We start from the raw sequence: 27997 nt of genomic DNA on the forward strand, positions 1-27997 counted from the left end.
TAACATTCGGGTGGGATAACTTGCGGTGCTGTGTTCTTTCTCTCCTCCGTATATATGGCCTCTGGGCCTAGGTCTCTCTCTCTTTCTCTCTCTCTCTCTCTCTGTTTCAATCTCAATTCTATAGACAGTCTCCTATATTCCTTCATTTCTATTCTACACTGCTACCTGATTAGATCTACACACCGGACATTTATCTATAGATCACAACACCCAAAGCACTCATAGATAACACCCATCATCATCACCACCCCTGCCTACACATACACATACACGGACAGAGACAGAGAAAATGCGCCACTTCGACACCTGGCTCGTCCGCGACCCCTACTCCCTCTTCCACTACTACCCCAGTGGCCGTCGCTGGCCCGAAACCATCCGCGAATTGATTCAAACCCGCCAAATCTGCAGTCCAGATGCCTTCTCCTCCTCCTATTCCTCCAATGCACCCACCCCAATCCCATCAGCAGATAGCACCTCCCAACCCACCAGCACCTTCTTCCAACGCCTCCCCCCGGAAATCCGACTCATGATTTACGCCCACGTCTTCGACCAAGACACCACCATCCACCTCGTGCAAGTGAAGAACAAGATCCGCCACGTGCGATGCACCAACCCCAGTGCGTTGGATAAACACCGTCAATGTTGTCCAGCGACGGTGGCGAGATGGCGCACTACACCTACCACCACCACCACCACCACCGGAACGACAAACGCAACATCAACATCCATATCCCCTCCCAAATCACCAACCTCCAACCCCAACACTCCCAAAGAATCAACAGAACCCACAACTACCAAACTCTACCCACACACCAACCCCTCCCTTCCCGATACCCTTACCCCCCAAACAACAAATCTCCTGCACGTCTGCCGAGCAATGTACACCGAGTCCTCCTCCCTGCTCTACCGCAACTTCCACTTCGACACAGACGATCTATACACGTTCCTCTCCTTCACGGGGCAGATCTCCCCTTTGAATAGAGATAATATCCGCTCGTTGACGATTCACTACACGCCGATCTGGACCCCGCTGTCAGGCCAGGAACATTCGTTTTCGGTGTATACGCATACTCATAATGATGCTCTATGGAATGGGGTCTGGGAGGTGGTGAGACGGTGTAGAGGGTTGGAGGAATTGAAGCTAGGGTTGGATTTGGGGAGTTTTGTGGGGGTGAATCTTGCTGGTGGTGGTGGTGGTGGTGGTGGGAATGGGAATGGGAATGGGGGGATGACGGTGACGGGGGGACATAATGTGCCGTTTGGGATTGAGGAGAATTGGGTGCAGCCGTTGTTGAAGCTGCGGGGGTTGAAGCGGTTCGAGTTGGGGTTATGGTCAAATGTGATCGGGTTGCGAGGCGGGTGTTGGAGGCCCAGGGGTTGGTGAGGGATGTGGAGGGGTTGAGGGGGAGGTTGAGGGGGGTGGTCTGTCGTGCGAGGGATGGAGTGGAGGATGAGGATGAGGATGAGGATGATGATGGGGGGAGAAAGGCGAGGTTGGCGATATTGGCGGCGTGAATGTAGGGTTGCCGTGGTGGATCAAGATAGACTTGTTGGTTATAGACTTACACACTACACACTACACACACCCGTCCCGAATCAGAATGCATCTAACAATCTAGCTGTACATTAATCCATCGCATGCATCCCAATCCCCATGCAATTTACCCATCCAAGACATCCCAGCAATCAATTTCATCATCAAAATCCCCCCCAACCCCCCAACCAAGAGGTCCAACCAGCCATTACTCGTACCGAATGATCGATTCTAAACTTACAACCAGTACATCATCCTAGATTAAGAGTGAGGCGTCGCCTCCGTCGTGCTGCGCTCCACCTCCGATTCGTGGTCTTCCTCGCTCGTCGGGGACGGCGCCCGGCTGCCCACCAGAGAGTGCCGACTGCGCATCTGGGCCATGGTTAGTCAATTCCTCCTTCTCAAAAAAAAAAAAAAACACACGGCGCACTCACCCATGCCCGAACACCCCCAATCAGCCCCAAGCTGTAGCCCGTCGCAAAGTCGGGCTCGTTCCGGCCGTTGCCAATCGTGCTCTCGGGACGCCCCAGCGCCTCCACCCGCGAAACGTGCGCCTTGCTGCCCAGCACCGGACTGGTGACCCCGCTGCGCGAGCTGCCTAGATCCACGCTATTCCGCGCGCTCGACAGCGGGCTGTTGGGCCGGCTGTTCTGCCAGAACTGTCGCAGCTCCCGGCCCAGCTCCTGGCCTGTCGTCGTCCAGTTGGTCCGGATGCTGTCCCGGAGCTCCGCCACATGTCGCTTAATCTCCAGCTCGTTCTTCTTAATCCAGGACACGTTCAGTTCCTGGCGGGACGCTCCGCGCTTGAACTGTCGGGAAATATACCGGTCGTAGTCGCGAACAATTCTGGAGGCCTCGGGTTAGCCGCCGTTCGTCTCCCAAAGCCACCACTACTCACCTGGTGATGATTCCCGTTGTGCTCACTCCCTCCGTTCGCTGCGTAACCAAGAACTTGCCTTGGGCCTTGATCGGGGCATAGATGTCGTCTCCCTCGTCCGCGCCGTAGGGCAGGTCGTCATGCGCCACATAATCGATCTGATGCTCGTCGATGAATTCCGGCGTCACGATCCAAGGACAGTCAGGAACCACCTCATCCACCCACTTGCAATGGCGAAGACTCTCGGCACGTTCCGCACCGCTCAACACCGTCAGACCCTTGCGCTTGTGTGTTTCGTCGTCCCCGGTTACGCCCACAATCAAAAACACCTCGGGGAACGCTTTCTTGGCCTGCTCCAGTTGTCGCATGTGACTGAGCACTCCTTGTTAGCAGCAGATCGGCAAGCTTGACGGAAGACACATACCCTACATGGAACAAATCAAACACGCCATCTGCATACACGCGCACCGGCCGCCCCGTCGGAGGAGGGTTAGTGCGATAACCTACAGGATCTTGAATGCCACCCCGGTCTGGCGGCCGCATCAACCGCTCTGATGTGTCCACCTGCAATCCCGGCCGGCTCTTGCTCCGACTCTCGATGTCACTGCTGGCGACGGTGGTCTCGGACGGCTCGCCAGGGTCCTCCTTGCTGACGGCCGATGGTGCGTCGGGCAGGTCGCCGTTGGATGTTGGGACGAGGGTTTCACTGACGGACGCCTTGCGGGCCCGTTTGGGGGGCGGGACTGTGCCGGAGGTGACGTCTAGGGACGACTGTTTCTTGTGCTTGCTGGGCAGGGGGATGGCAGAGCCGGTGGACTCATCGCCCTCCTCACCGGACGCGTCGCGGGAGGAGGGCTGCAGGAGCTCTGCAGGCGAGGGAATGGCGACATTGGTGGGAAGATGTTGGGAACCGCTGCGCTTGCGTTTTGAAGACGGCGGAGAGGACATGGTGGCTGACCGAGGAGCACAGCTCGACTGCTGTCGGGGGGATTAAACGGCGAAAGATAAACCGGAAGAAAGATCGAAGCGAGTGGTGGGAATTGAATCAGGAGGCGCGAGGTGAGACAAGACAAGAGGACAGAAAAGCAGAGGGAGAGGGACAGGGAGAGGGAGAGGGAGAGGAGGAGCAGTACGGGCGGTGCCGGGGAATGGATCCAAGGCAAGAGGGGAGCGAATTCCCTCAACAAACCATGGGACTGGGAGGAGGAGGAGGAGGAAGAGGAAGAAGAAGAAGGAGAAGGAGAAGAAGGGGGAGGAGGGGGAGGCGTGGGAGAGAAAGGGTCCTTGACAGGCGGGCGATCGAGAGACAATCGAAGAAGCGAAGCGACTAAAGAACGACTAGGTAAGTCTCACGACGAGCTCAAAATCTGCCCGTCAGTACTCAGTCAGTACTACTAACTCTCCGTACTATGAAGAGAGGCCGACTCATACCGCGGCCGTACCGCGTACCTTACTGACCTTACTGAATCCTTGCGGTGTACGGTCGGGGGTTCCACTACGGGTCCCGGGTACCGTATGGTATGTACGGACTATACTATCCCATCCCCCAACCAATCCACTGGTCCCTCCCCATCCGATCGCTCGGCCGAACTCGACGATACACTCTACACTCTACACTTCGCGTTGATCCCTCTCTTACACCGGCACAGCCAACGTTTCTATATGCATACGATATGAAAGGCTTCGACATACATGGCCCGCTTTCATCACTCGTCCAGAAACGCCATGGCTGAAGCATTCGAACAGGCACCGCCGGGTCCTCTTCCGACATGACCGGCTGGTTACGCCATCCCAGAGCCGTCGGTTCTCCCCCCAGGTACGGCCGAGATGGTCACGGTGGTGATGGAAGCGGGAGAAGCAAAGAAATCGGACAATCATGGAGATATCATCGTTCATCAACAGTGCGTTTTGTGCGGTATCTTGTTCATGGCATGAAACAGACGTACTCTCGTGAGGCCTGCCGCTCGCGGCTCTGCATAAAATGGAAAACATAACAAAACCCTCCGACCAGATCCCATGCATCTGCCCCGCAACTAATGCCGAAATCGCGAGTGACTAGAGACAAACCCTCGCGACGTAGTCCGCCTCCCCTGCAACCACCGGGCCTTTCAAAAGGATTCAGGAGGGTAATAGATGGATGGGCTGGCTGGCTGGCTGAATGGATGGAAGCCTGGCGCCTCAGAAGGGGCGAGGAAGAAGGAAGAGCGCGGAAATGTAAGGGAAAGTGAAACGGCGGTCGTAGAATCACACGAGGATGGTTTTCAAAGAACCAAAATAAAAAAGGGGAAAAAGAAAAGAGATATTAGGGAGAAATGCAAGAGATCCATCATGACTACGAACTCGTAGGCTTTTGCGGCGTTCCAGAACCCTCCGCGGTGGTGGACGGCGACTCCGAGATCTCAGCCGCATCCGCCCGGGGGGTGTCCTTGGATTGTGGCCCAGGAGTCCCCTCCCGTTCATTCCGAGCCGCATCGGGAGAGTCACGGCGCACCTGATTGGCAAGGTCCTGGTCTTCCTCAGCCTGGTCAAAGAGTTCGTCATCGTTCTGCTCCGGAATCAATTCAGTGCCGTCCCCCAGGAGGATGATGCGGCCCGAGCGGACGCTGAAGCCACGCGCACGGTCGTTCTCCATGTCAAAGTCATCCGGGTTCTCCTCAAATTGATTACGGATACCGGGGCCGCGGAACTCAGCTGCACCCCCCGTTCAGTCAGTAGGGATTGGGATTGGAGGCCGTGGGATCCTCGAGAGACTTGCCGTACTCGGGCGGAGCGCAAGGGCCGTCGCCGTTCGCCACGCGCTCAGCTATCTGGTTGTACCACTCCTCCTTGGTCCTACCGTTCAGAAGTCCGATGATGATCATCGTCATGTTGTCGCAACCAACGCCGCCGGTTTCGCTGTTGGAGGCCAGGCAGTTGTCCATCATGTTCTCACAGATCCGATAGAGATCCTGCTTTGCGGCAATGCCGCGGCGAACGAACTCCACCACGGACTGAGAGGACTGGCAATCCCAGATACCTGTACTCCCAATTAGTGACCTTGAAGCAAACTGCGCCGATCATAGAGACTTACCATCACAGGCAATCACGAGGAACTCGTCATCATCACTGAGGTCATGTACCGTAACATCGGGATAAGCAGTAACGATTTGTTGCTCAGGGGACAGCTCGGGGCTCTTCTTGAATTCAAAGTCTCCAATGGCTCGCGACAAAGCCAGGTTACCATTGACACGGCCAAAGTCAACGAAGCCACCGGCAGCGCTAATACGAGCCTTCTCGCCTATTGTTGCTGTCAGCACCATCCCGGCTGGGTTTGAGCCAATATACAGGAGCTTATTTACCTTCATTCTGAGGCTTGTGATCAAACGAGAGAGGCTTTGCGCGGCCCTTGACACCGAGGACGGAGCGAGAATCACCGGCATTGGCCTAGAGCCAGTTAGTAAACATGTCGGACAAATGTCGCCTATTCTTCACAAGCCGAATACGTACCACCCAGATCTTGTGCTTTGAGATGACGCTGACAGCTGCGGTGCAGCCAGACACTTCCTCTTCATACTTCGGGTCTAGTCGGGTCAGTCCGTTGCTACTACGGAGGGACAAGACGAGAATGAAAGGGGAGGGGCGGATGGAGAGGTTGCCCGGACTCCGATAATAGCATAGCGCTCACGAACCTTCCAAAATAGCCCGGTCGGTAGCGAGGAAGCCATCCTTGAGGGCCTGTTCGATATCGCCCTTGGCGAAAGATTCCTGCTTCGCGACGATTTTGTGGACATTTTCCCCGGCAAATAAAGCTACTTTGTCTCCACCGTGCCCGTCATATACACCAAAGAAAGCAAGTCGTTTGTCAGGATCGGTTGGTTTTTCGTTCTGGTCCGCAAATCTGGCTTGTAGGTCTAGCACAGATGCATGAGCATCCTCCATGCTGATTCGCCAGCCCTGCATGGCCGAAACACCGTATATACAGCATTCATCTTGACCCTCAGCGGAAGCCTAGGTGTCACCCGATTTGGTTAGTGAGGTTGCAGGAAAGAGCGAGAGGTCCGGAACACAATGGAATGGTGACAGGTCATCCGCCCGAAATCGCGTGCAGGAAAAATTTCATCATTCTGTGGAGGGACCCCGCAGGGGGGGAGATCACCACGCTGCAGCCCCTCCGACACAAAGAGAAGTGATAAAATGAACACAGGAGAGACCCGCGGACGGGACAGTGGTTCACGCTGGACAAAATAAAAATTGAAACACCATGCGGGGAGGGCAGGGCAAGGAATGGAATGGAATGGCAGTGCGGATGGTGCGAGATTGGAATGGCGTAAGATGTGGTTTGCAGTGTGGGGGAAGATCAAAGACCAGGCAAACGGCGTGCTCATTTTCACTCACCTTATCGACGACGGGCTCGGACAAGGTCTGACCCATGATTTCTAGTGGATCGCAATTAACTGTTCACGCAGACAGAAGGTCCGTTACAAACATACACCACGGAGGGGGAGGAGCAGGAAGGAAGTTAAGGCCAGAGGATCTTTGAGGGGGGGAGACGGAGGGGAGGGGAGAGGAAGAGCCAGCAGATCAGGTGGAAGGGAAGATTAGGTTGGATTGAGGGCAAGGGCAGAATGACTGTTCGGGAGGCGGCGAGCGGGACTGGGCCCAGCAGAAAACCCAAGAGGAATCAATAACCCAGCCTGGAGTATCCGGAGTACGGGTTACTACTAGCACTAGCAGATAGTAGGTAAGTAAAGTAGGCTGGCTCACTGGCTCAGAGGCTGGTGGTGGTAGGTAGCACCTATCAATGGGGAGAGTGGGGACCCGATTCAACGATGACGATAGCTCTGGATTATTGGGTGAGACGTGGGAAGAAAGGCGCCAATATACGGACAATTCCAAAATTATTATGATAACACACAGACGTTAGGAGGGGTGGTGTCACAGGAAGGGGCAGAGATTTTCTGCACAATAATGGGCATCAATCATCATAATAATCCCCCAAGGGCGTCAGCCGCAGGCAGAGTGAGCATGTACTCCCAGTGTACCTCCACTTCTGCTGGGAGGTGGTAAGTTAGCCAGGCGGCAAAGGTAAGGTACTCTCCCGGTACCTACACTATACCGTACGGTCAATGGTCCGTCTGGGCAGGCGGTAGGCCTGAAAAGGGAAGAGCCGGAGGCTGCCCGCAGTGCCAGTCGCGTGCCTCTGGAACCGGCAGTGAATCGACAATGACGAAAATCCCTTGGCGTCGGCTGACCAAGTACTCGCCATGTACCTCCCTGCCTCCCCTGATTCCTCGACAGGCGATAACATGCAGCCTCCCAACGGAAGAGCCCATGGCGGAGCTGAGCCCGTATCTAGCTCCATGTTGTCTTTCAGCAATGGCGTCCGTGCTACGGGCCTCACCTGACCCAGCACGTCGTCGAATTGACGTTAGGGATATCCGACCTAGAACGGGCGAGAGGGAGGCACGGAGTACCGGGGGTATACTTTACTAAATATATCATTCCCAGGAGTGTGGAATTTGGCTACAGATCAGACCCATGCATCCGGGTACGTGTTCATACATGCAAACTAAACCGGTCCGGAATACGTCCTAGATAGGTACCACCGCCTATTTACATCGGTCCAGAAGCCGTAAAATCTATAGAAAGTCTACCTACACCTTGCTTTAAGACTTAAGGTTAGCTCCCGCAAGGGATCAGGGTTGCCTAGTTTCGTAACTGCCTAGGAGCTTGAAGAGGTCGGCATGGGCATTAGATGAAACGGAACCCTGAGGAGTTTGAGGTACCTACTATCTATTTCAGAATCTCGACGGCTGGAGGTCATGTGCCAGGCATGGTCGTGCCTTCCCCCATCAGACTTCCCTCCTTCCTGGCCGAGTAGCGATCCCATCCCCTGCTATTGTCAACCGTCGGGGGCATCAACTCTCCCGGGATCCAGCTATTCGGGCAGGGTTTATAACACAATGATCAGAAAGTCCGTTCTGGATTGGTAGAGACTAGAGTCACAGGAGCCACGCCTCTGCCTGTTCTCTCTCCTTGACTAGCTAAGCCTGTCGTTTGCCAACCCATCTGGCTAGAGGTGATACTGACAGCGGTTAACAGCAGATACGCCTCGACCTTCGCCGACTAGCTTGGGATATGGAGACAATAAACTGCCAGGCCAGCTGCCACGTATAGCACAACCCCGAACATCCATGGCAGACCCATCCAAATCCCTTCCCAGGCCAATCCTGCCCGGAACAGCCCAGCAAGTAGAGGCCCGGACACCATAAGCCCAACACTCTGGGCGAGCGCCATGGTTGTATTGAGGAGTCCAATGTGCGATTGACCAACCAGTGCACTGCTGACGCTGCGCAGGGCAGCGTAGTATCCCCATCCAAGAGCAATCAAGGCAACTCCCACTGCAAATAGTGCCGGGTGGGACGCAAGAGACATGAAGCCAAATCCGGCAACCAAGATACATGCGCTGCCGAGTACAATCCTGTGGTCTCGCTTCACGGGGGTGAAATACCTCCCGAGAAGCTTTGAAACCATAGGGAGGATGAACACCAAAGCCAAGCAATTAAGTACACCTTTGACGGAAATAAGCAGGCTTGCCTTGAAACCATGTCAGCATATGAACCCAAATACTTCACACATGGGGCAATCGTACCTCTGCCAAGCTCCACGAAAAGCGCCGGGAGACATATTGGAGCATGAAAGGAACAGCTACGATTCCATAGCTAGACATGAAAAATGCAAGAAAGACGACGAGGGAGCTCGGATGCTCGCAAACAAAGTCTTTCAGCTCGGTGATCTGCGAGCGAGCAAAGCGTACAATGCTCGACCATGCAAACGCCGATGAGCCCTCAGGGCGGTCCGCTGTTTCAGACTCGACATCACTCACGGGATTTTCAGCTGACTTCGGTTTGGTCTCTGGCAACAAGAGAACAATCAGCGCACCCCCGATCTCGCAGGCTAACCCCAGCATCCATGGTATCCAAACGCTCGAGGACATGATCCAGGCACTTAGTGGAATTGCGACAATTTCGGACAGCAGAATAGCCCCCGACAGAATGAAATATGCAACTGAACTATAGGGTTCTATGGTCAGTGGGAAGGGACACAAAGACTGGCTAGGCAGCAATACCGCTTCTCTACCGGGAAGACATCTGCGATGATCGTCCAAGCTACAGAGTTGGTTATCTGAGAACCGCCACCAATGATCTGGAACAACGGCGCGAACCAGATTGCTTGTGGCGGTATGGTGGTATGGTACCAGCCTAGAATGTTGGAATTAGTGTTCTCACCAGCTCGCCGTATCAGTTCCACTTACAGATGAGCCGAATAGCAATCTCCTCCATGACAATCCCAAGCAGACTCATAGCCAGGACTGGCTTGCGACCAATTCGATCTGCCATGAGACCATATGGAAGCGCCAGGATGATGCCCGGAAGCTGGTCAAATGTGTTCATCCAGCCTTTGAGCAATGCTAGGTCTCCCTGCACATCAGCAGACTTACAAGATGGAGAAGCGACCAAAGGAAGACCCCCGCCGGGGGTGTAAGCAAAGAGCTCAGGATGCAAGCGCTGACAGATGATCGACTCGAATGCCTGGAGTTGGGGAGCAACGGAGAGATAGTTGCCAAAATCCAGAGTGACCGCTATGAGGCACGCATACAGCAAGACCCGATGTGCTCTACGGGTAGCACTCTTCCTCTGCACAGGGTGTTCATCGTGCTCAGCTAAGAGAGAGGTTGTCTCAGACGGCGGCTCTGGTTGAGGGGAAGCAATAGCCATAATAAAAGACCGAGGGCAAAGGATGGACAAAAAGAATCCCAAGCCCCCGGGACTGAGCTGGTGATAAACGAAATGGCGCTTATTTCATCAATACTGATAAGAAGAATGGGCTTCGTTCAGCCTCAGGTCCAAATGACGCTAAACGAACTAACGATTGCGCAGCCAGGGGGTTCGCAAACCCTCGTATCCTAAGGCGCTGAAACCGAAAGGATCCGTCGGTGACACATGGGCCTTCTCCGATGCCCGATAGGTATCTACTAGGTAGGTACGGAGTTTGGAGTACGAGGGTTGCATTGTTGTGCATTGACCGACAGCGCCGTAAGCAAGACCGATAACATCGGCCCAATAGAATGGAGGTATTAACTGGACACGACACTAGACACTAGACACTAGACACTAGACACGGAACCGTCCAACGGCCCATGGATAAATAAAGAAAGCAATTCAGAGGAACCCGTCAGAGTCCATGGATATCACGCTCGCCGAACACTTTTCGAAGGAACCCCAATCAAATATGAACAGAAAGACCAAGCATTATCTCGTTCCCCCTCCCCCCCAAAAAAAACAAACAAACAAACTTACAAGAAACCCATTTCGTTTCTCAAGCTTGCCATCGGCTCTCTTTGGCTGCCCGGTTGCTCATCCCAGCCGCGCTCTCCCGCTCGGTTCGAGCTCACCCGGCGTGAGTTGGGGTCGTGAGGAAGGGAGTAAAGAGAGGGGCTTCGCCGTAGGGATTGTCCGGCACCAGCCATGTCGCCCTGCGTGTAGAACCCGGTCTGATACCAAGGTCGACTGCTCTCCCCGATCTGCCGCTCAGTGGGCGGATCATTTTCCTTACCAAAAACAAGTCCTTCCATCGGTTTCTTGCCATCCAAACTCATTTCACTGTAGAACCGAGGAAGAGGTGCGATCGCGTCTGAGTAATTTTGAGCCAAACTCGATTGACTGGGCAATTTGCTCACAGGGCGGGGAGGGAGCATGTCGGCGGATTCTTCTGACAGGCTATGCAGATAAGCCGACTGGCGATTGTCGTCCGTGTATATGGATGCAGACATGGCTGTTGACCACGGACGCTCCTGGGTCGAGAGCCGAGATTCGTCGACATAATTGGAACTGGCCAACGTCTCTGTCCGACTCACTATGCTGCGGGCGCGTTCTAGAGCCCGGCCTGCCGATGCACGGCGACCGAATTGACCGGCGAACAGCGGGTTCGAAGAGTTCCGGCTCTTCGCGCGGCTGTGGACAAATGCCTCCAACGAGTCGGTCTCCGAGATTGTCAGAGCGTCAGGCTCTACTGTGCGAAGGCTCAGTCGCCTTGAAAAGTCCCCGCTCTCCCTAGTCCGAGGTGGCGGTCGAGGAAACAGCGGCGCGAGGTTTCCCACGTCGCTCTCGTCGCTCTGGAACGAAGCCTGCGTATTTTGCCAGGAGAGACGGACCACCCCGTGCCCCGGAGGCCCAAATCCACCGGCTCCATGGCCAGCACCACTGAGCCGGATTGGGAGCCCGGAAGCAACCGTCGAAATGCCGCTCGACCGCTTGGAATACCTCCGTGATCGAGACGCCGTCGAATTCCGCTTTAGGGATCTCCTGGGCTGGATCTGCCGAAGTGGCTCTCGTCTCCGGGAATTAGTGGTGGTTCGTCTGTGTAAGGGAGGACTGTTCTGGAACGATAAGCGCTTCGGCTGTGCGGGCGTATCTTCTACTGGTTTGTTCTCTTCTGGCGCAGACTCTTTCAGGGGAGCGAACCCCCAGTCAAATGTGGAATCTGAGAAGGTATTTTCCTTGTCAGCTGCTTCGGGAACCTGTTCACTATCGTTTAGAGGGCTTTCATTCCATAAAGGTAGCTCCAACTTTGGAGGTTCGGATGATGGTGAAGGGATTCTGAGTATCTTCGGGGGCTCGCCATGAGTGGTCTCTTCGAAAGGTTGACTAAGTGAGACATCACAGCGCTCTGGCCGTGGTGGTGGTGTTTTCTCGGGTGGCTGCCCGTCCTCGGGGCTTGCTGCGGCCGCCTTACGTTTGTGACGCCAGCAGCAGAACAGAAGTAGGACGGTGCTTATAAAAACAAAGGGAACGACGACGGCGATAGCAATGATCCCGGCCTGGCCTCCACGAATTGTATCCTGTTGACTAGGTTCTGTAGAGCTGGTCGTGTTGTGCCCGTCTGTGGTCCCTCCTGCCACTGTCTTGATGGTGAACTGGCGAGTGTCCTCTGCGGTACCCTCCCGGGCTGTCAGGTTGATATGATAACTTTCCGGGCTGATATCGGAGGGAACCTGTCCGTAGAGAGTCTTGTTGTCACGATTGTAATGAAGCCAAGGGACGTCTTGCCCTAAATCCACATCTACCTGGACAGAATCATTGGTCAAGACCGAGCTGTCAAAGACAAACACAAAGAAACCCCCAATAATGGCATCGGCTTCATCCGTGTCGTCATGGAAAAACTGAGTAAACTGTAAGCTGATAATAAGTGTCGCCACGTCTTGGAATTCATCTGTCACGCTAACAGTGACATTGTTGTCGGTTGCATTTGCAGGGGGGGTGCCAATCAGAGAAATGGTTTCATTGTCCAGCGACAACCAATCCGGCGAATCCACCTGGATATTAACCAAGTCATCCTTCGTTACATCATGTCCATCCAAGGTTAAATTGCTTGCGAATTGCGGGCTGGTGAACTGCTGTCCCCTGGAGACGAAGAATGTCTGAGTGCTCCGATTGAACGCCAAGATGTGTGGACTGATTGCCATTTCAAAGGTCATCGTGGCTGCACTGAACCCAGTCACGTCCGAAGCAACGATATTGAAGCTGAATGTTTGAGGACCACTGTTCGGCGTCGAACCTGAAAAGCTGAGTGAGGCTGAATCGAATACAACCCATGATGGCAGTGGGGCGTTGTCTGGAGATGTCCCGTAATAGGCGGTTGAGGGGCGTGTGTTGGTGAATGTGTCAGGGTCGAAGGATAACGAGAACGATTCGCCGGTATGTATGATGATGGTGTCCGGAGCCGACGTGGGCCCCATCTCTTCGAGCTGTGGAAGTAATGGCTTTCCTGGTTTCGGTCCGTCGTCGGTCGTTACTATCAAAGTGACCCCCATGTTCACTGACCCTGCATTATCTGATGCCACGAGATCGAATGTCGGTGATCCTTGATCGTCTTTTTGAGGTGTTCCAGACAATGTACGGCTTTGGCTGTCTAGTTTGAGCCATGATGGCGCGTTGGAAAGCGAGTATTGTGTATTGGCGTTGCTGCCGGCGAACGTGCCTTGGGAGAAGACGAACTCGAATGGCTGCGAAACCCGGGCCACGGGAGGAAGCTGTGCATTAACGGGGTAGCTGGTTTGAAGAACTGCATCAACTGTCACCAGGATGCTGAGGAGAACCAACGCAAAGAGCGCCATATCTCCTGGCAAATATTCAAACAACGCGCTGGAAACACGTTCCTATAGAACTTTCAGAGATATCATCCGAGCACAGCCCGATATACTCTGCTAAGTTGTGTGAGAGAGAGGCAGCGAAGAGAGGAATGACAGCTGGGGGAGCAAAATCATTGGAATCATCCTGCCCTTAGGGCAAGGACTTTCCCAAGGGCATCCGCGCCCAAGGGCCAATTGGGCACAGGAGAGGCGCGAAGCGTGTGGCCCCTTCAACAGAGCCATACCTGGATATGTTTGACGTCACTAAAGTATGGGAATGATCCGAGATAGGTGGTTCGCGGCGCGAGTGTTGAAGCTCACGTTGCGAATGCACGCCCCTGCAAGGGATGACCTGCAGGAGCGTAGGAGCATAGCCATCCCAACCCCTCTAGGCGGCTTCGTATTCCCCGAAGGCTTAAGGGATATTTGACAGGCACCGACACCCTATGTTCGGTACCAGAAAAAAAAGTCTCGTGGTCCCTTCCATTGCATGAGGGGAGTGGGAGACAGTCCTATCGAGGGGCCGAGGGCCATGCTCAGTTAGGCGACAGGGCGGGTCAAGGGCCCCCACTAGAGATCGAGGATCATTTTGATCCCAGTGCGCCCTGGCGCATAGTAGTCCAGGATTTGCTCGCGCTCCTTGAAGCCATTGCGGGCATATAGGGACCGCGCGGGAGATCTGGCTTTGTCGACCCATAGTTGAACGTGCTGGCATCCCTCCCTTTGCAGCCGAACACGAAGATAATTCATGAGGTGCATCCCGACGCCCTGACGGCGATAGGCTTCTCCCACACAAACCTTGTGCAGCAGGGCTACTCCCTTCTGGCGGACATAGACGGCATAGGCCAGCAGGGTTGGGCGAGCATCTGGAACCGCACGGGTCACATACAGGACCCTGGTGTTGGGCTTCTTGCGCCAGAGTTCCTCACCGAACCCGAATGCCTCATTAGTGGGGAACGTCTTTTTCTCGACGCGTTGAATCTCGGCAAGAATTTCGAGTGCTTGGTCTTTTGGTAAGGAATGGATGTCTGAGATGGTCAGGTCAGCCGGCATTCCTGCGAGCCCCTCCAGGATCTACATCCAAGATCGTTTGAAGATGGGAGGGACAGGGCGGGTGCCACCGGAAATGCGGCACTGTGGTGGTAAATAAATTACCCCTCACCGTCTTGTAGGCTTTTAGGCTTGTAGCAGATACCCAATCTCGTGTGATGATCCAATTGCTTGCAAGCAATGGTGTAGTTGGTCTCAGGCTCAGCTTGCTCGGAATACTTCCATCCTTCCAGTTGGAGAAGAAACTCAGTACGGTGACCGGGAAGATGGATGGCCCGAACCAATCATAGCACGATGTCTCACTCGGGCCTAGTCCAATACAGCAGAGCGTGACATACGGCAGATTACAGACCTACCGGGAATCCAACATCTATCATCCAACTACAACAACCAACTTCTCTCTCTAATATCTAACCTAGTCAAAGTCTTATACAGCGTACTCCCAGTATTCTACCCAGTGTTTCAACCACCCCCCCCACCTCCTCCTTCGAAAAAAAAAATTAAAAATAGAAATAAATCAAGACGAAAACAAAGACAAAGACAACCTCTCTCCCGAAAAATGCCCTCCCAAGCCGACGACAAACGACAGGCCGCCCGCGAAGTAATTGACATTCTTCACGAGATCTCCACCCTTCTTGTACGTGAAAGTTCTTCCTTCCCCCCTCCTCCCCGCCTCAGTATCATTCTTATGAATGGCGTTTAAGCACCCCATTCAGGTATATGCCTGCTTGCTTACTCGGTTTGCCGTCTCATCTGACACATTGATTGATGCCTCCGGCCCATCTAGAACACCAACCTAGACCGCACGGAGCTCTCTCTTTGCGTGTCGCTGATCGAGAATGGAGTCAATCCGGATGCTCTCGCGGTAAGTTTCTGATGCTCTATCATGTTCCTCCCCCTCTTATCTTGCTATGAGGCCTCGTGGGGTTGATGTCGGATTAGGCCGTGATCAAAGATCTCCGGAAAGAGGCGGCCATGACTTCGCGAGGGTTCGTGAATGACCAGCAGACCTTGCCGGAATGATTGCAAAGGTAATACGGAGTATCTCTGGTGTTTCTGCCTTGGAGGTGTCTGGTCTCTTTTTGCTTTTGGGTGCATGTGGTTTACTAGTGATACCCGTCTTTGATTGAATCTTGCAATTCCGGCTTTATTACGGAGCAGAGAGGACCTTACAGGGAAGGTCTACTTGATTGTGGTTATGTTCGTCAGATGTTCGTCAGTCAGTTCGAATTGACTACCATGGTCTGTGATCGCCCAATTGCAGTCTTTGGTATCTTTAACGTCAGCCTGAGGCTTTGGTAAGGTAATGGTATGCAGAGTACAAGTAGCAGTATGTGTTAAGGATGAACGGGATGTGTCAGGTGGGGGGTAATAAAAAAAATTAAGGATAATCAAGTGATCGAGCCAGCACTATGACTTGCCAGCGCTCTCTGCCTTATTGCTGTCTTGTGACGCCTCTCCGGCCGCCGCCTCGGTCGTGGTATGGTCCTTGGCCTTGGTCTCCTTTTCCTTCTCATCCTCGCTGTCACCTAGACTGAATGGATCGTGCTCCCCGACAGGGGAGGGTTCAACGGTTGACAGGGGCTGCCACTTGCTTGATTTTCCTGTTGTATGAGGGGCGCGCCTGACGGGTTCAGAGGCATCGTACAAATTGTCAATCTCGGCTGGCGGGCCCTCCTGGAAGGAGACCTTGCGTCTGTCGGGGGAAGGTGAGGAGGGTTTGAACAGGTTGGGGTTGGCAAGCGGTCGTGGGGGTCGCGCAGGAGGGGCTATATATGCAGGTTAGTCGAAATGGTCGGTATAAAAAGAAAGCACTAAAGCCGACACACCTTCTGTATCTCTCAGCTCAAGCGCAGAGAAGTCGTCATTCAGAATGCGGTGGTCGGCATCGTAGCGCTCACGATCACCGCTACGGCGCCCTAGGTCCCCGCTTCGTCTGGGTCTACCGTAGCTTTCTTCGGGGTGGCCCTGGGCAGAGGGTTCGGACTCTGGTGATTCACCATCAAGCCGCTTCTTCAGGTTCTGGACCCATGAGTTGACTTTCGTCTGGGTATCTAGGAATCCTTTGCGGATATTCTCACGGATTACGGGGAGATCATCTAGACAGGCCATCGGTCAGCATCTGGGACAGACAATCATGTTATCCAGACCACAAACCATCAAAGAAACTGTATTCTCTTTCGTCAGACATGTCACTTCCACTTCGCGGCCGCTGCTGTGGATGTTCGTTTTCCCAACGGGGTTGCGGCGCACGACGGTTGTAGTGTTCGGCCAGTTGACGAGCATACAGCTCATCCGCCTCCAGCTGCCTCTGCGCAGCGGTTGGGCGTGGTGGCTTCGGGGGAGGCGCATCGCGTTCGGCAGCAGTCGGGTCCGTCATGCCTAAAGGGGCTTGTTAGTGATGCCGCCCGACAGTACCTCCGATTCACTCCCGCACGTACTAAGCAAAGCATGGAAAGATCGTTCCACGTCCCAGTTGCTTGCCACCAAGACTGCCTTAATCACTGATGCTTCGATAGATGGAAATGCTTCCCTAAGGGTGTTCTCGGCCTGTTGCCGGGGGCTCAATGGGCGGGGTGGCTTTGGCGGGGCAGCTTCCGCAGCGCCCTGCTGAGCAGGAGCTGTAGACGAGGCTGAAATGACGCCTGTCTCCTGAGGCTCATCATCAAAATCCAGCGGGCGCGCAGTAGTTGGCGACTCTGGTTTGGGGCTGAGGGGCCCAACCGGAAGTTTGTTGGTAGTCTGGCTTCGAGTGAGTGGGTGGCATGGGGTAACCGGCGGATATAGAGGAAGAACCACCTACATTCTTGTCTTCTTCTGACATCGTGAGAACGACTCTGGCGATGAACGAGCCTCGCAAGAGTGTGGGTTGGGAGATCGACCAGTATGCCAAGATCGCGCAGGCTCCGAAAGTATTTATGCAATGGGAGAATTTGCCCAACAGGCAGAAAGCAAGACGGGGGTGATGCGATTGGAGCTCGCGATCTCAGCCCCCTTCCGATGCCCGCGGAGTGACGTTGCGCCACGTGATGGCACCGGAGATTAGGTAAGCAATGCCGTATGTGCCCCGGCATCCCGGCCGGCCAAACAATAATAATAACGAGATGCCTTTCTGTCTTTCGGGCAGTGGAAGGCTTTCGCTTCTGACGCAGGGATTTTCGGTGCATGCTGATATCGACATGTTCAGATCAGGTCTGCCAGCGCACTCTTAATACACTCCTCGCTCGACCCAATCAAAATGACTTCCGAGTTGGATCTCTCAGCCAGCTTCATCCCGTCTCTATACAAGCCGGCCGCATTGCTTCCAATTGCAAGGCACAGACAGAGCTTATTGTATCTAGCCGAAACATATCCCGTGACCATCGTTGTCGGACAGACAGGAAGTGGGAAAACAACACAGCTACCCCAGTATCTTGACCAAGCAGGATGGTGTGCAGACGGAAAAGCCATCGCCGTGACGCAGGTAATTCCCTTCCCTGTCTCCTGTTTCCCAGCCCAACCTCGGGGCAGCAGATGAAGCTGATGCACTACAGCCGCGTCGGGTGGCAGCTACCACTGTGGCAGCTAGGGTAGCTGAAGAAATGCGTTGCAAGCTCGGCGAAGAGGTGGGCTACTCAATCCGTTTTGAGGACCTGACTTCGGCTTCAACAAGAATTAAATTCTTAACAGATGGAATGTTACTTAGAGAGGCCCTCGTAGATCCTCTGCTGTCACGGTATTCCGTAATAATGGTGGACGAAGCTCATGAAAGATCTCTCAGTACCGACATCCTCTTGGGGATCCTTAAGAAGATCCTGAAAAGACGACCGGAGCTTAGGATCGTGGTCAGTAGTGCAACCTTACAGGCCGAAGACTTTCTGCGATTCTTTGCCGGCGAGGAATTCGACAGCAAGGCGGAGTCCGGTGAAATTGGTGGGAAGGTGGGAAGAATCATCAGCCTGGAAGGTCGCATGTATCCGGTGGACATGCTCTTCCTCGAGTCTCCTGCAGAAGAGTACGTCCAACGTGCGGTCAAAACCGTGTTCGACATTCACCTACAAGAGGCAGAAGGCGATATTCTAGTGTTCTTGACTGGCCGGGAGGAAATCGATACTACGGTCCAGTTGATTGCCGAACGGGCTGCGACTCTGCATCCCAAGGCGCATGCCATCCTGCCGCTGCCGCTCTATTCTGGCCTCACAACGGATCAACAAATGTACGTTTTTGAACCAGCGCCAGAGAATACACGTAAGGTCATCGTGTCGACAAACATCGCCGAGGCTTCTGTTACTATAAACGGGATCGTGTATGTTGTCGATTGTGGTTTTGCGAAGCTTAGGGCTTATAATCCCAACACGGGTATAGAAACCCTGACAGCAGTGCCAATCTCCAAGGCAGCAGCCGTCCAGCGTGCAGGTCGAGCTGGCCGAACCAAACCTGGGAAGTGTTTCCGCCTCTATAATCAGCAAGCATATGAAGAGCTCCCTGAAGCTACCGTCCCAGAGATTCAGCGATCCAACCTAGCACCCGTTATCATGCAGCTTAAGGCTCTCGGCATCGACAATATCGTCAGGTTCGACTTTTTGACTTCCCCCCCCACAGAGCTGGTTATCCGCGCCTTCGAACTTCTGTATTCGCTGGGGGCAATTGACGATTATGCCAAGCTCACCAAACCCCAGGGTATGCGAATGGCGGAGCTGGCAGTCGACCCCATGATGGCGAAGGTGCTTCTTTCGGCGCCGTCTTTCAACTGCCTGAGCGAGATTCTGTCAATCGCAGCCATGGTGAGCCTTCAGGGATCCGTATGGGTTCAGCATGAGGGTGATAGGAAATCATCCGAGAGCCACCGCAGGAAGTTCGCTGTCGAAGAAGGCGACCATTTAACGTATCTTAACGTTTACCAGGCATTTGTCACCAAGGGGAAGAAGGATTCCAAATGGTGTCGGGACAACCTCTTAAACTACCGATCTCTTCAGCGGGCTGTGAGCGTAAGGGGCCAGCTCAAGCGGTACCTTGAGCGCCTTGGGATCCAGGTCGACGAAACCCTTTCCGCTCGGCCCAGGCAAGAGGACCCAAGCAATCTCCCAGAACAGATTCGAAGGTGTCTTACTATGGGCTATTTTGCACATGCTGCAAAGATGCAGCCCGACGGGACGTTCAAGACCGTGAGCGGAGGCCTGACTCTCCATGCTCATCCCAGCTCGTTGATGTTTGTATGTTATGAATCCGGATTCCCTGTGCTATGCATAAGATCATTCGCTGACTGTTATGCAGAATCGAAAAGCCGACTGGGTCATCTTCCATGAGATAATGCAAACCGGCGAGAAGACCTTCATCCGCGACATCACCAAGATCGAAAAGAACTATCTCCTGGAATACGCCCCGAACTATTACCAAGTCCATTGATTTGATTCGCCATGGAACGCGATTTATGGGATGAATACAATGTGAGCTTCCTAGTAATTCTCACTGATGACATTGACAAGCTCTCTGTACTATACCTACCGGCGTTGCTCTCTAGAGTGATATCCTGATATACTAGGCTATGCATATCTTCCTTTGTAGTCATTGACGTAGAACCATCCATGCCAATTATGCCAGCGGGTAAGAAGAGGTCAGGGGAAATGCAAGCTCGAGAGAGGCAAAAGGTCATGAGTAGAGCGATGGCAAAAACAAAAAAAGGAAAAGAAAAAGAAAAAGAAAAAGGGCTCGGTTGCCAGGGTTGGGAGGTTCGTCGCTCTGTCGCTCTCCCACCAGCACGACCGGCGCTCTTTAACGCACCCACCACCACCACCACCTGGACTCATGTTTCATCTCAACCTTTAAATTGCTCATAAGTCAGGGATCCAACCAAATAAGCCCAGCATCTCCCCGGGGACAATCCTTCGAAAGATGTCGGGCCATCATCATCATCACCACGAACACGGCGGACATTGCCATGGAGAAGATGGCCATGATCATTCCAACGACATCACTCCCGCCATCCAGTCTCTTCTCTACTCCCAAATCCAATTTGATTCGATCACTACATTGAACGGTAGGCGAGAAAAGATCTTCTCTGCTAAGTCTTTACAAGTGATGCTGATCGGAGCTGCAGAGGCAACCCCTAAGTCGGGCGCAGCGATTGTGCAAAAGACATGGTCCGAAAGACTGAACGATGAACCGGAGCTAGAGAGCGACGCCGACGAACAGCTGTTGATGCATATCCCGTAAGTTATATCTCCTTTTTATTGTGGTGTTTAATGATCTTCGGACAACTCTCTGGTGGTGGTGGTGGTTTTACCCCGCCAAATGCCCCTCATCCCCTCGTCTCCTTCACGTCGCGTATAACTCACCATTCTCTTCCGTTCAACGCGCCCACCCCCCAAACTAATGACCATCTTAATAATTTCAGGTTCACCGGTCAAGTCAATGTTCACTCTCTCCTCATCTACACCGCCCCTACATCGTCCGCCCCCAAGACGCTGAAGCTGTTCAAGAACCGGGACGACCTGGACTTTGCAACGGCCTCGGAACTCAAGCCTACGCAAAAGGTTGATATTCCGCAGCCGGTACCTGGAGCGGATGTCTTCGAGTTGCCGCTAAATCGTGCGCACTGGAACGCTACCACTTCCGTCACTTTGTTCTTCGAGGACAACTGGAGCGACGGCGAAGAAGACATAACCAAGGTTGGCTACATTGGCTTCAAGGGACAGTTCATGGCTTTGAATAGGGAGCCCATCAGTTTCCTCTATGAGGCAGCCGCCAATCCAAATGATCATGTCGCGATCCAGGGGGTGAATGGTGTAGGCAGCAGAATACTGTGAGAGCAAGAGTCTTATGGGATCGTTGTGTGGTTGGCGATACTCGATCGTAGGCACTCGCATGCTGGTCCAACCACTCTAAGAAGACCAGATCCCAAAGACGGCGGGGGATTAGCAGCAGCGGCAACCCCTCGCTTGGTTATGGGGCTGGACTCTACTGAGATAACGCGCGCCAATCCATGTTCAGCTGTCTAGTTACTTGCGTTCGAATAGCAGAAAATCTAACAATGCTATACTTTGGAATCCCTAGAAACCACCAACGCCACAAATGCCAACGTTTGCGAATGGAATAGCCTCCCGTATGGGAGCATCGTATGTATGCGTCAGTATCAAGCAGGAATCGCAACTCGCTCCTCAACCGCGGCGTCTGCTTCTTCCGCAACTTGTTCGTCTTCCTTGAACGCCTCGCCCTCTGCCTGCTCTGGGAGTGTAGAGCTAGGCGCATTGGGCAGGACAACTGGGCCCTGTGTATCCCGTTGCAACGCCTCCAGTTCCTCCTCAACTTCGTCTTCATCTTGAGTGGACAAACGCCCAGCGAGCATCTCGCTGATTTCCTGCAAAGCCACCACCTCATCAGCATATCAAGCCTATCCAACTGTCTATCACGCATTCTTACCTCCTGATAGGCTCTCGCCTCCTCCGTCTCGCCCATTAGTTTCTCTACCCCTTCAAGGCCGCCCATTTCCTTGTTGATGGTCTGCAAGACCTTGGTGCCCTGCTGCAGGCCGAAAAGGACATCTTTCTGCACGAGTGCAAATTCGATCTGTCCCGTAAGCTGCTCCAGCTGCTCGAGTTGCTTATCGGTCTTATCCAAGAGCGACTCCTGGTACTTTTTGCGGCGCAGGGCGAGCAGGGCGCGCTTGCGGTCATTCCGGGCAAGACAATCTTTCGCGATTGCAGTTTCGCGGTCCGTAAGAACTGTAATCCGCTTCTGGTACTGATGGAGCTTGTCGCGCTGGTTCTTGAGATCGAGGATTGCCCTGGGGATTTGCGGTTAGTTGGTCGGCCGGGGATAGGTTGACGGGTGAGGGACCCATGCAGGACGGCGCTGATGGAGCGGGTGACAAGGCAGGGATATGGAATAGCCTACCGGTCCTGCGCGGAGATCTTATGAGAGCTGTTGGTGTTCCCCATTATCAGGGCATGTTGGGTCGATCACGGAGCATAGGGAGAGATCAACCTGAAGACAGATGACGTGCGTCGGTATCAGCGCCGGTATCAGCGCCGGTCCCCGTTATCGTAATAATTACGGCCGTGGGCCCAATGGGGGGGGGGGGGGCTAGACCGCTTGCGAAACTGCCGGTATTATGGGCCTCTCCGCCGGGAGATTGATTCTCCGGCGTTCTAAAATTGTGGGAAAGATTGCCTGCGCTCGTCGTTATCAAGCTGCCAGATTCTACATTTATACCATTCCAGTCCCTGCATTGGTCAAGATGCGCCGTGGGGGCAGACCGACGCTGAGGCAGGGCCTCGACAAGGATGTAAGAGCAGCGAGATAGTCGCGTGGCCCATGTCGATGTATATGTTCGCTAACCCACCCTTCACAGATCTACCAGATCGTGCGCAAAATTATAGATGACAATGCGGAGAATGACCAATTCCGCCTATCGGTCTCCGGGATCTACGATACCATCAAGCGGTCCAATTCCAGCTTAAACAGGAAGCCCAAGAGGATCCTCGAGGACAGCATCGAGCGAGTAGTGGGAGTACTCGGGGAAGATGAGGACGACTCGATAGACGGCGACTTTGAAGGGCTGGAGGAACAACCGGCACCTCCGGTATGGAACATACGTTCTGCTTCGCGGGATGCCCACCTTGAAAGCGGCTTATATCTGGCTGGCAATCGGACGGTACTGACGGGAGCAGGAGTCCAACAGCCTTAACAAGAGCCTGGTTGGCATGTGGAACACAGGCACCGCCACTAAGCCGTCGAAACAGAGCGATTCGAACACCGCCGAGACTACAGCACTGCCGGCGACGTCCACATCCACGAAGAAACGACACCACGGCGGTGAGTCACAGTCCTCCAAGAGGCGCAAGGCCGATGCCGCAGTCGACCGCTCTCCTCCCACTCATGTCAGTCTTGCCGATCTGGGTGGTTTGGACGATGTGGTCCAGGAGCTTGGAGATCTCGTCATCCTGCCCATGACCCGCCCGCAAGTCTACATGTCGTCCAACGTCCAACCTCCCCGGGGTGTCCTGTTACATGGTCCGCCAGGTTGCGGTAAAACCATGATTGCGAATGCATTCGCAGCCGAGCTGGGCGTCCCCTTCATCTCCATATCCGCTCCATCTGTCATTTCCGGAATGTCGGGAGAATCCGAGAAGGCTCTCCGAGAGTACTTCGAAGAGGCTAAGAGAATCGCTCCCTGCCTCATATTCATCGACGAAATCGACGCCATCACCCCCAAGCGTGAAAGCGCCCAACGAGAAATGGAAAAGAGAATTGTCGCCCAACTTCTGACCTGCATGGATGACCTGGCTCTCGAGAAGACGGACGGAAAGCCCGTCATCGTCCTCGCAGCCACCAACCGGCCCGATAGCCTGGACGCAGCTCTGCGTCGAGGAGGCCGGTTCGACAAGGAAATCAACATGACCGTGCCATCTGAGCCAGTCCGCGAGCAGATCCTGCGCGCCTTGACCCGCAAGCTGCGTCTCGCCGACGACCTTGACTTCAAAACCCTGGCGAAGCGAACCCCCGGCTTCGTGGGAGCAGATCTCAACGACCTCGTCGCAACCGCCGGCTCTGCCGCCATCAAGCGATATCTCGAGCTCCTCAAGGCCAACAGCGGCGAGGAAATGGAGATCGAGGGTCAGGACGACATCAGCCCCAAGGTCAAGGAATTGCGCCAGCTCATCGCCCACGCCAAAGAAACGCCTATTGGCGACGAAACGCAAACGGTGCTGGTTTCCAACGGCGACTTCTTCACGGCCCTCCCAAAGATCCAACCCTCCTCCAAGCGTGAAGGCTTCGCCACCATCCCCGACACCACATGGGCCGACATCGGTGCACTGGGCGGTATCCGCGACGAATTGGCCACGGCCATCGTCGAGCCCATCAAGAACCCCGAAGTGTACGCCAACGTTGGTATCACTGCCCCTACCGGCGTCCTCCTCTGGGGTCCCCCAGGTTGTGGTAAAACCCTCCTGGCCAAAGCCGTGGCCAACGAGTCCCGCGCCAATTTCATCAGCGTCAAGGGTCCCGAACTCCTCAACAAATTCGTTGGTGAATCCGAACGCGCCGTCCGCCAGGTCTTCGTCCGTGCCCGCTCCTCCGTCCCCTGCGTCATCTTCTTCGATGAACTTGACGCCCTCGTTCCCCGTCGCGACGACACTCTCTCCGAGGCCTCTGCCCGCGTCGTCAACACCCTCCTCACCGAACTCGACGGCCTCGGCAGCAGTCGCCAGGGCATCTATGTTATCGCCGCCACCAATCGCCCCGATATCATCGACCCCGCCATGCTCCGTCCTGGCCGTCTCGAAACCCTCCTCTTCGTCAACCTGCCCAGTCCCCTCGAGCGCGTTGAGATCCTGCAAACCATCGTCCGCAATCTGCCCATCGAATTCAACGAGGACCTTCACCGTCTGGCCGAGGAGTGCGAGGGCTTCAGTGGTGCCGATCTGGGTAGCTTGCTTCGTCGCGCCGGTTACTCGGCTATCAAGAGACGCGATACCATCAAATTCGAGGACTTCGTTGCCGCCAAGGCATTTATTAGACCCAGTGTGACGGATTTAAAGAAGTATGAGAAGTTGCGCAGGGATTGGAGTGGTGGGGTCATGTAAATACAATACTATAACATCTTCGACTTTTTCTTGGTGGGTTTCCTGTGCATAGATATAGGGTGCATCGTAAACTGCTTTTTGGGTAGGTGGATAGATGAGTGCTTGATGCTGGACTGATTAACGATCAGGTACAGGATGTAGAGGCATTGATAATGGTGGTCTACTGGGGATAGGAGGTCAAGTGAGGAGTGAACTTTTTGTATGGATGGATATCAGAAACTCTAAAGGATGCACACCAAAACGCCTCCCACGTAGATGGACCAGGATACAAGGACGGCTGTGAGAACAGGGACGACGGATAATATACGCTTGCAAGTCGACGTGTAATTACATCCATAACCGGCAGGTTCCGTCCGCACCGGCACTGACACACCAGGCTTCGCGCGGGTGCCAGTCGAGGTCCAACACTCCGAGCTCGCCGGTGATCTTGTGGCCCTTGAGGACCTTGAGAGGGACGATGCTGGCGTTGCTGAGCATGTCGCCTGTGACGCTGCCGTGGAAGATCTGGAGAGAGCCATCGTCACTGGCGTCGGCGAACAGAGGGTAGCGGCCGCTGGGGTGGAACTTGACCGCGCGAATAGCCTTGCGGTGGTAACGGAGTGTCTTGTAGGGACGCTGGGAAAGCTCAAGATCGTGCCACAACAGACGGCGGTCGTAGGATCCGACAATGAGGTTGTCTCCGCCAGAGGCGGTGGAGGAGGTCGGGTGGATGTCGAAGGAAGAGATCCAGCGGGCACCGGGCTGAACGATCTTGACGAGGAGTTGGCGCGAGAGATCGTAGGCACGAACGGTGCGTTGGTTAGCGACAAAAAGGATGGGCTTCGAGGGATGGAAGTGCGCAGTCTGAGGCGGGCCACCACCCTTGATACGCCGGCTGAAGGGGTACTGAGTCAAGTGCTTGGAGACGGTGTGGATAGCAATGGCCATGGAAGCCGGGGTTGAAGAGCCCGGGCAGACGGTGACAAAGTAGTCACCGCGGCGATGCCACGAGATAGACTTGGCCACATAGCGAAGGGGGATGACGGCGCACACGCCGGAGTCGGCGAGAGCGGGCGATGGGCGCACCCACTGGGGAGGAGTGGTCTTCTTTTCTTCCGAGGCCTTGGGGGTAGGTTTCGAGGCGGCGTATCCCCAGCCGGCATCCATGAGTTCCAAGCTGGCTTGCTCGAGCTCGGGATCGAGGATCGGGGGCACGATGAGGAAGAGATCATCGCCCGCAGCGGCAGCCAGAACAACAGCGTCCTTGCCAGGCCTCCAGCGGACTACGTTCACAGCGTCCTCTTCACCCACCTTGACGCTATACAACTGGCGACCGGTGAGCAATTCCCAAACGCGAACCGTGCCGTCATCGCCACCAGTCGCAAGCCACACGCCAGTGGGGTCAACAGCAAGGGAACGAACACGGCCCTTGTGTCCCCGGAACACCGTCGCGCAGACAGACGGGAACGGCTTCAATTCCTCGGGGCTAGGCAGCTTGGGAAGGAGACTCTCGGGATCAATGTTCAGCTTGCTCCGGCGCACTCTAGGGGCCAAGTAGAGATCCAAGCAACGTTCGAACTTCTCCTTGACAAACTCCCCGTAACCAGGAACCTTGCGAAGAGAGCCAAAGTCGGTGGGAAGATATTCTTGCTCCCGGTCCTCGGGATCGGCTTCCTCCCAAGCCTTGCGCTCCTTGTTGTTGGGAAGATACTCGGGAGGAGGGTGGTAACTCTCCTCGTAGCCGGGCGGGGGAAGTTTGGGGGCAGGAATGTGCATGGGGTGATCAGGCCGCTCGGCCTCGTCGGCCCACAGGTCAAAGCTGACGAGATCGAGGCTCTCCTCCTTCTCCTCTGACGGGGGCTTGTAAGGCAGAATGCGGCCTTCTCTGATCGCCTTCACGATCTTCATGACCCGCTTGGCTTCGTGCTTGGACGGAACGAATCGACGTTTGGGTTCCGGGGCAGCACTGAGGGGCATGACTTCCTGCTTGTTACTGAACCATTCCATCAATGGCTCGTACGGGTCGTAGCCCTCGGCGGGGATTTCGTTCATCTGCACCTTGCGCAACAGCTCGAGTTCATCCTGGCTCAGCTCCAGAGGCTTTCCGGTCGAGGGATCAGTCAAGCCGGTGAAACCCTTGGGGATCTCAATGCTGTCGAGCAAGGCATCCAGGGCCTCACCCTTGGCGGGACGCATGATCTTCTTTCCATTGATATCGTAGCCAATATGGGGATACTGGTCGTAGAAGCTCAACGGGATGTTACCGATTGTGTTGGCGTTCTCTTCGATGTCAGAGTAGTCGGAATTGTCGTCCGGGTTAATCTCATCATAGATGTAACGGTCATTGCCATTGGCATCCTTTTCGATACGGAAGTTCACTTCGGCCTCCTCCTCGCTCGAGCTTTCGTCGTTCGTAGGTACTTCCAGGTCCGCAGCGGGGGTGCCGGCCTTCTTATTCAGAGGCTCCTCTCCGTCCGAGGGAATCTCATCGCTGTCCAGTTCCTCCTCCTCATCATCGTTCTCCTCATCACTAAAATCATCGATCAGTTCGACCTCCGAATCCTCCTCGTCACTCGACAGCTCGTTGGCGTTGTCGGAAAGCGCGCCGTTGATGTCGCCCACGTTCAATTCGTCCCCAGAGAAGACACCTGCCTCCTCCTCGACGTCTCTGGTGACAGCCTTGCGCTTCTTCGAAAGCTTTGAGGCATTCATGGCGGCGTACCTTTTCCTTGTCGAGAAGCACCTCTGGAAGAACTCGAAGCTGAACTTTTTCGACTTTTTTTTTTGCTGCGGCGGAGCCTTGCGGCCTCCCGACCGCTCAC

General features: G+C 54.6%; 14 protein-coding genes across 14 annotated transcripts; 5 read left to right on the forward strand and 9 right to left on the reverse strand.

Moving 5' to 3' along the window:
• Nucleotides 1–35: 35 nt before the first annotated feature.
• Nucleotides 36–1682, forward strand: BO94DRAFT_536759 (uncharacterized protein). The gene is made up of 2 exons (XM_025612102.1): nt 36–1326; nt 1356–1682. Exons 1-2 carry the CDS (start codon nt 290–292, stop codon nt 1513–1515), a joined length of 1197 nt encoding a protein of 398 aa, XP_025466073.1. The 5' UTR covers nt 36–289; the 3' UTR covers nt 1516–1682.
• A 137-nt stretch (nt 1683–1819) lies between these two features.
• Nucleotides 1820–3359, reverse strand: BO94DRAFT_436964 (choline-phosphate cytidylyltransferase; the record flags this gene model as incomplete). The annotated part of the gene is made up of 4 exons (XM_025607494.1): nt 1820–1906; nt 1969–2380; nt 2433–2783; nt 2836–3359. Coding segments are annotated over 4 exons (1374 nt in total), but the record flags the coding sequence as incomplete, so codon positions are not given.
• A 407-nt stretch (nt 3360–3766) lies between these two features.
• BO94DRAFT_124038 (uncharacterized protein) lies at nt 3767–4554 on the reverse strand. Its single transcript, XM_025605593.1, has 2 exons — nt 4488–4554; nt 3767–4466 (listed from the first exon to the last, which is right to left on the reverse strand). The coding sequence occupies exon 2, from the start codon at nt 4431–4433 to the stop codon at nt 4047–4049; it is 387 nt and encodes a 128-aa protein (XP_025466075.1). The 5' UTR covers nt 4434–4466; nt 4488–4554; the 3' UTR covers nt 3767–4046.
• A 189-nt stretch (nt 4555–4743) lies between these two features.
• Nucleotides 4744–6821, reverse strand: BO94DRAFT_547765 (PP2C family serine/threonine-protein phosphatase; the record flags this gene model as incomplete). The annotated part of the gene is made up of 7 exons (XM_025613347.1): nt 4744–5102; nt 5248–5427; nt 5482–5688; nt 5750–5834; nt 5898–5971; nt 6080–6398; nt 6786–6821. The coding sequence occupies 7 exons, from the start codon at nt 6819–6821 to the stop codon at nt 4744–4746; spliced, it is 1260 nt and encodes a 419-aa protein (XP_025466076.1).
• Nucleotides 6822–8053: 1232 nt separating this feature from the next.
• BO94DRAFT_625656 (MFS transporter) lies at nt 8054–10413 on the reverse strand. Its single transcript, XM_025617301.1, has 5 exons — nt 9706–10413; nt 9520–9652; nt 9043–9463; nt 8544–8987; nt 8054–8475 (listed from the first exon to the last, which is right to left on the reverse strand). The coding sequence occupies exons 1-5, from the start codon at nt 10166–10168 to the stop codon at nt 8464–8466; spliced, it is 1473 nt and encodes a 490-aa protein (XP_025466077.1). The 5' UTR covers nt 10169–10413; the 3' UTR covers nt 8054–8463.
• A 44-nt stretch (nt 10414–10457) lies between these two features.
• On the reverse strand, nt 10458–13858 carry BO94DRAFT_124158 (putative transmembrane glycoprotein). The gene has a single exon (XM_025605594.1). It carries the CDS (start codon nt 13564–13566, stop codon nt 10747–10749), a length of 2820 nt encoding a protein of 939 aa, XP_025466078.1. The 5' UTR covers nt 13567–13858; the 3' UTR covers nt 10458–10746.
• A 293-nt stretch (nt 13859–14151) lies between these two features.
• BO94DRAFT_587186 (GNAT family N-acetyltransferase) lies at nt 14152–14634 on the reverse strand (the record flags this gene model as incomplete). The annotated part of the gene is made up of 1 exon (XM_025615806.1): nt 14152–14634. The coding sequence occupies one exon, from the start codon at nt 14632–14634 to the stop codon at nt 14152–14154; it is 483 nt and encodes a 160-aa protein (XP_025466079.1).
• A 390-nt stretch (nt 14635–15024) lies between these two features.
• BO94DRAFT_536764 (mitotic-spindle organizing protein 1) lies at nt 15025–15673 on the forward strand. Its single transcript, XM_025612103.1, is given in 5 exon segments — nt 15025–15268; nt 15336–15344; nt 15359–15361; nt 15419–15496; nt 15574–15673. 5 exon segments carry the CDS (start codon nt 15191–15193, stop codon nt 15652–15654), a joined length of 249 nt encoding a protein of 82 aa, XP_025466080.1. The 5' UTR covers nt 15025–15190; the 3' UTR covers nt 15655–15673.
• Nucleotides 15674–15831: 158 nt separating this feature from the next.
• On the reverse strand, nt 15832–17594 carry BO94DRAFT_536765 (uncharacterized protein). The gene is made up of 5 exons (XM_025612104.1): nt 17435–17594; nt 17073–17373; nt 16789–17013; nt 16461–16730; nt 15832–16400 (listed from the first exon to the last, which is right to left on the reverse strand). The coding sequence occupies exons 1-5, from the start codon at nt 17453–17455 to the stop codon at nt 16042–16044; spliced, it is 1176 nt and encodes a 391-aa protein (XP_025466081.1). The 5' UTR covers nt 17456–17594; the 3' UTR covers nt 15832–16041.
• A 275-nt stretch (nt 17595–17869) lies between these two features.
• BO94DRAFT_547769 (putative ATP dependent RNA helicase) lies at nt 17870–20016 on the forward strand (the record flags this gene model as incomplete). Its single annotated transcript, XM_025613348.1, has 3 exons — nt 17870–18094; nt 18126–19823; nt 19885–20016. 3 exons carry the CDS (start codon nt 17870–17872, stop codon nt 20014–20016), a joined length of 2055 nt encoding a protein of 684 aa, XP_025466082.1.
• Nucleotides 20017–20380: 364 nt separating this feature from the next.
• BO94DRAFT_495681 (PITH domain-containing protein) lies at nt 20381–21657 on the forward strand. Its single transcript, XM_025609272.1, has 3 exons — nt 20381–20647; nt 20708–20819; nt 21005–21657. Exons 1-3 carry the CDS (start codon nt 20503–20505, stop codon nt 21414–21416), a joined length of 669 nt encoding a protein of 222 aa, XP_025466083.1. The 5' UTR covers nt 20381–20502; the 3' UTR covers nt 21417–21657.
• BO94DRAFT_536769 (ESCRT-III subunit protein VPS20) lies at nt 21582–22617 on the reverse strand. Its single transcript, XM_025612105.1, has 3 exons — nt 22504–22617; nt 22030–22393; nt 21582–21967 (listed from the first exon to the last, which is right to left on the reverse strand). Exons 1-3 carry the CDS (start codon nt 22545–22547, stop codon nt 21743–21745), a joined length of 633 nt encoding a protein of 210 aa, XP_025466084.1. The 5' UTR covers nt 22548–22617; the 3' UTR covers nt 21582–21742.
• A 192-nt stretch (nt 22618–22809) lies between these two features.
• BO94DRAFT_536771 (putative AAA family ATPase/60S ribosome export protein Rix7) lies at nt 22810–25208 on the forward strand. The gene is made up of 3 exons (XM_025612106.1): nt 22810–22894; nt 22961–23191; nt 23280–25208. The coding sequence occupies exons 1-3, from the start codon at nt 22847–22849 to the stop codon at nt 25194–25196; spliced, it is 2196 nt and encodes a 731-aa protein (XP_025466085.1). The 5' UTR covers nt 22810–22846; the 3' UTR covers nt 25197–25208.
• Nucleotides 25209–25223: 15 nt separating this feature from the next.
• On the reverse strand, nt 25224–27935 carry erb1 (ribosome biogenesis protein ERB1). Its single transcript, XM_025612107.1, has one exon. The coding sequence runs from the start codon at nt 27885–27887 to the stop codon at nt 25524–25526; it is 2364 nt and encodes a 787-aa protein (XP_025466086.1). The 5' UTR covers nt 27888–27935; the 3' UTR covers nt 25224–25523.
• Between the last annotated feature and the right edge of the window lie 62 nt (nt 27936–27997).

This window comes from Aspergillus sclerotioniger (assembly GCF_003184525.1).
Source record: "Aspergillus sclerotioniger CBS 115572 chromosome Unknown BO94scaffold_19, whole genome shotgun sequence".
NCBI lineage: Eukaryota > Fungi > Ascomycota > Eurotiomycetes > Eurotiales > Aspergillaceae > Aspergillus > Aspergillus sclerotioniger.

Bases quoted from the DNA above. Each gene is read 5' to 3' on its own strand.
- BO94DRAFT_536759 (XM_025612102.1), top strand. From the start codon at position 290: ATGCGCCACTTCGACACCTGGCTCGTCCGCGACCCCTACTCCCTCTTC. The intron at 1,327-1,355 runs GTTATGGTCAAA...TCGGGTTGCGAG, and splicing joins TTGAAGCGGTTCGAGTTGGG to GCGGGTGTTGGAGGCCCAGG.
- BO94DRAFT_124038 (XM_025605593.1), bottom strand. From the start codon at position 4,433: ATGCATGGGATCTGGTCGGAGGGTTTTGTTATGTTTTCCATTTTATGC.
- BO94DRAFT_625656 (XM_025617301.1), bottom strand. From the start codon at position 10,168: ATGGCTATTGCTTCCCCTCAACCAGAGCCGCCGTCTGAGACAACCTCT. The intron at 9,464-9,519 runs GTATTGCTGCCT...AGAACCCTATAG, and splicing joins GTCTTCCCGGTAGAGAAGCG to TTCAGTTGCATATTTCATTC. The intron at 8,988-9,042 runs GTACGATTGCCC...CATGGTTTCAAG, and splicing joins TTTCGTGGAGCTTGGCAGAG to GCAAGCCTGCTTATTTCCGT.
- BO94DRAFT_124158 (XM_025605594.1), bottom strand. From the start codon at position 13,566: ATGGCGCTCTTTGCGTTGGTTCTCCTCAGCATCCTGGTGACAGTTGAT.
- BO94DRAFT_536764 (XM_025612103.1), top strand. From the start codon at position 15,191: ATGCCCTCCCAAGCCGACGACAAACGACAGGCCGCCCGCGAAGTAATT. The intron at 15,497-15,573 runs GTAAGTTTCTGA...ATGTCGGATTAG, and splicing joins TCAATCCGGATGCTCTCGCG to GCCGTGATCAAAGATCTCCG.
- BO94DRAFT_536765 (XM_025612104.1), bottom strand. From the start codon at position 17,455: ATGTCAGAAGAAGACAAGAAT. The intron at 17,014-17,072 runs GTACGTGCGGGA...AAGCCCCTTTAG, and splicing joins ATCTTTCCATGCTTTGCTTA to GCATGACGGACCCGACTGCT. The intron at 16,731-16,788 runs GTTTGTGGTCTG...TGGCCTGTCTAG, and splicing joins AGAATACAGTTTCTTTGATG to ATGATCTCCCCGTAATCCGT.
- BO94DRAFT_495681 (XM_025609272.1), top strand. From the start codon at position 20,503: ATGTCGGGCCATCATCATCATCACCACGAACACGGCGGACATTGCCAT. The intron at 20,648-20,707 runs GTAGGCGAGAAA...TCGGAGCTGCAG, and splicing joins TTCGATCACTACATTGAACG to AGGCAACCCCTAAGTCGGGC. The intron at 20,820-21,004 runs GTAAGTTATATC...TAATAATTTCAG, and splicing joins CAGCTGTTGATGCATATCCC to GTTCACCGGTCAAGTCAATG.
- BO94DRAFT_536769 (XM_025612105.1), bottom strand. From the start codon at position 22,547: ATGGGGAACACCAACAGCTCTCATAAGATCTCCGCGCAGGACCG. The intron at 22,394-22,503 runs GTAGGCTATTCC...GCAAATCCCCAG, and splicing joins AAGATCTCCGCGCAGGACCG to GGCAATCCTCGATCTCAAGA. The intron at 21,968-22,029 runs GTAAGAATGCGT...GTGGCTTTGCAG, and splicing joins AGGCGAGAGCCTATCAGGAG to GAAATCAGCGAGATGCTCGC.
- BO94DRAFT_536771 (XM_025612106.1), top strand. From the start codon at position 22,847: ATGCGCCGTGGGGGCAGACCGACGCTGAGGCAGGGCCTCGACAAGGAT. The intron at 22,895-22,960 runs GTAAGAGCAGCG...CACCCTTCACAG, and splicing joins GGCAGGGCCTCGACAAGGAT to ATCTACCAGATCGTGCGCAA. The intron at 23,192-23,279 runs GTATGGAACATA...TGACGGGAGCAG, and splicing joins AGGAACAACCGGCACCTCCG to GAGTCCAACAGCCTTAACAA.
- erb1 (XM_025612107.1), bottom strand. From the start codon at position 27,887: ATGAATGCCTCAAAGCTTTCGAAGAAGCGCAAGGCTGTCACCAGAGAC.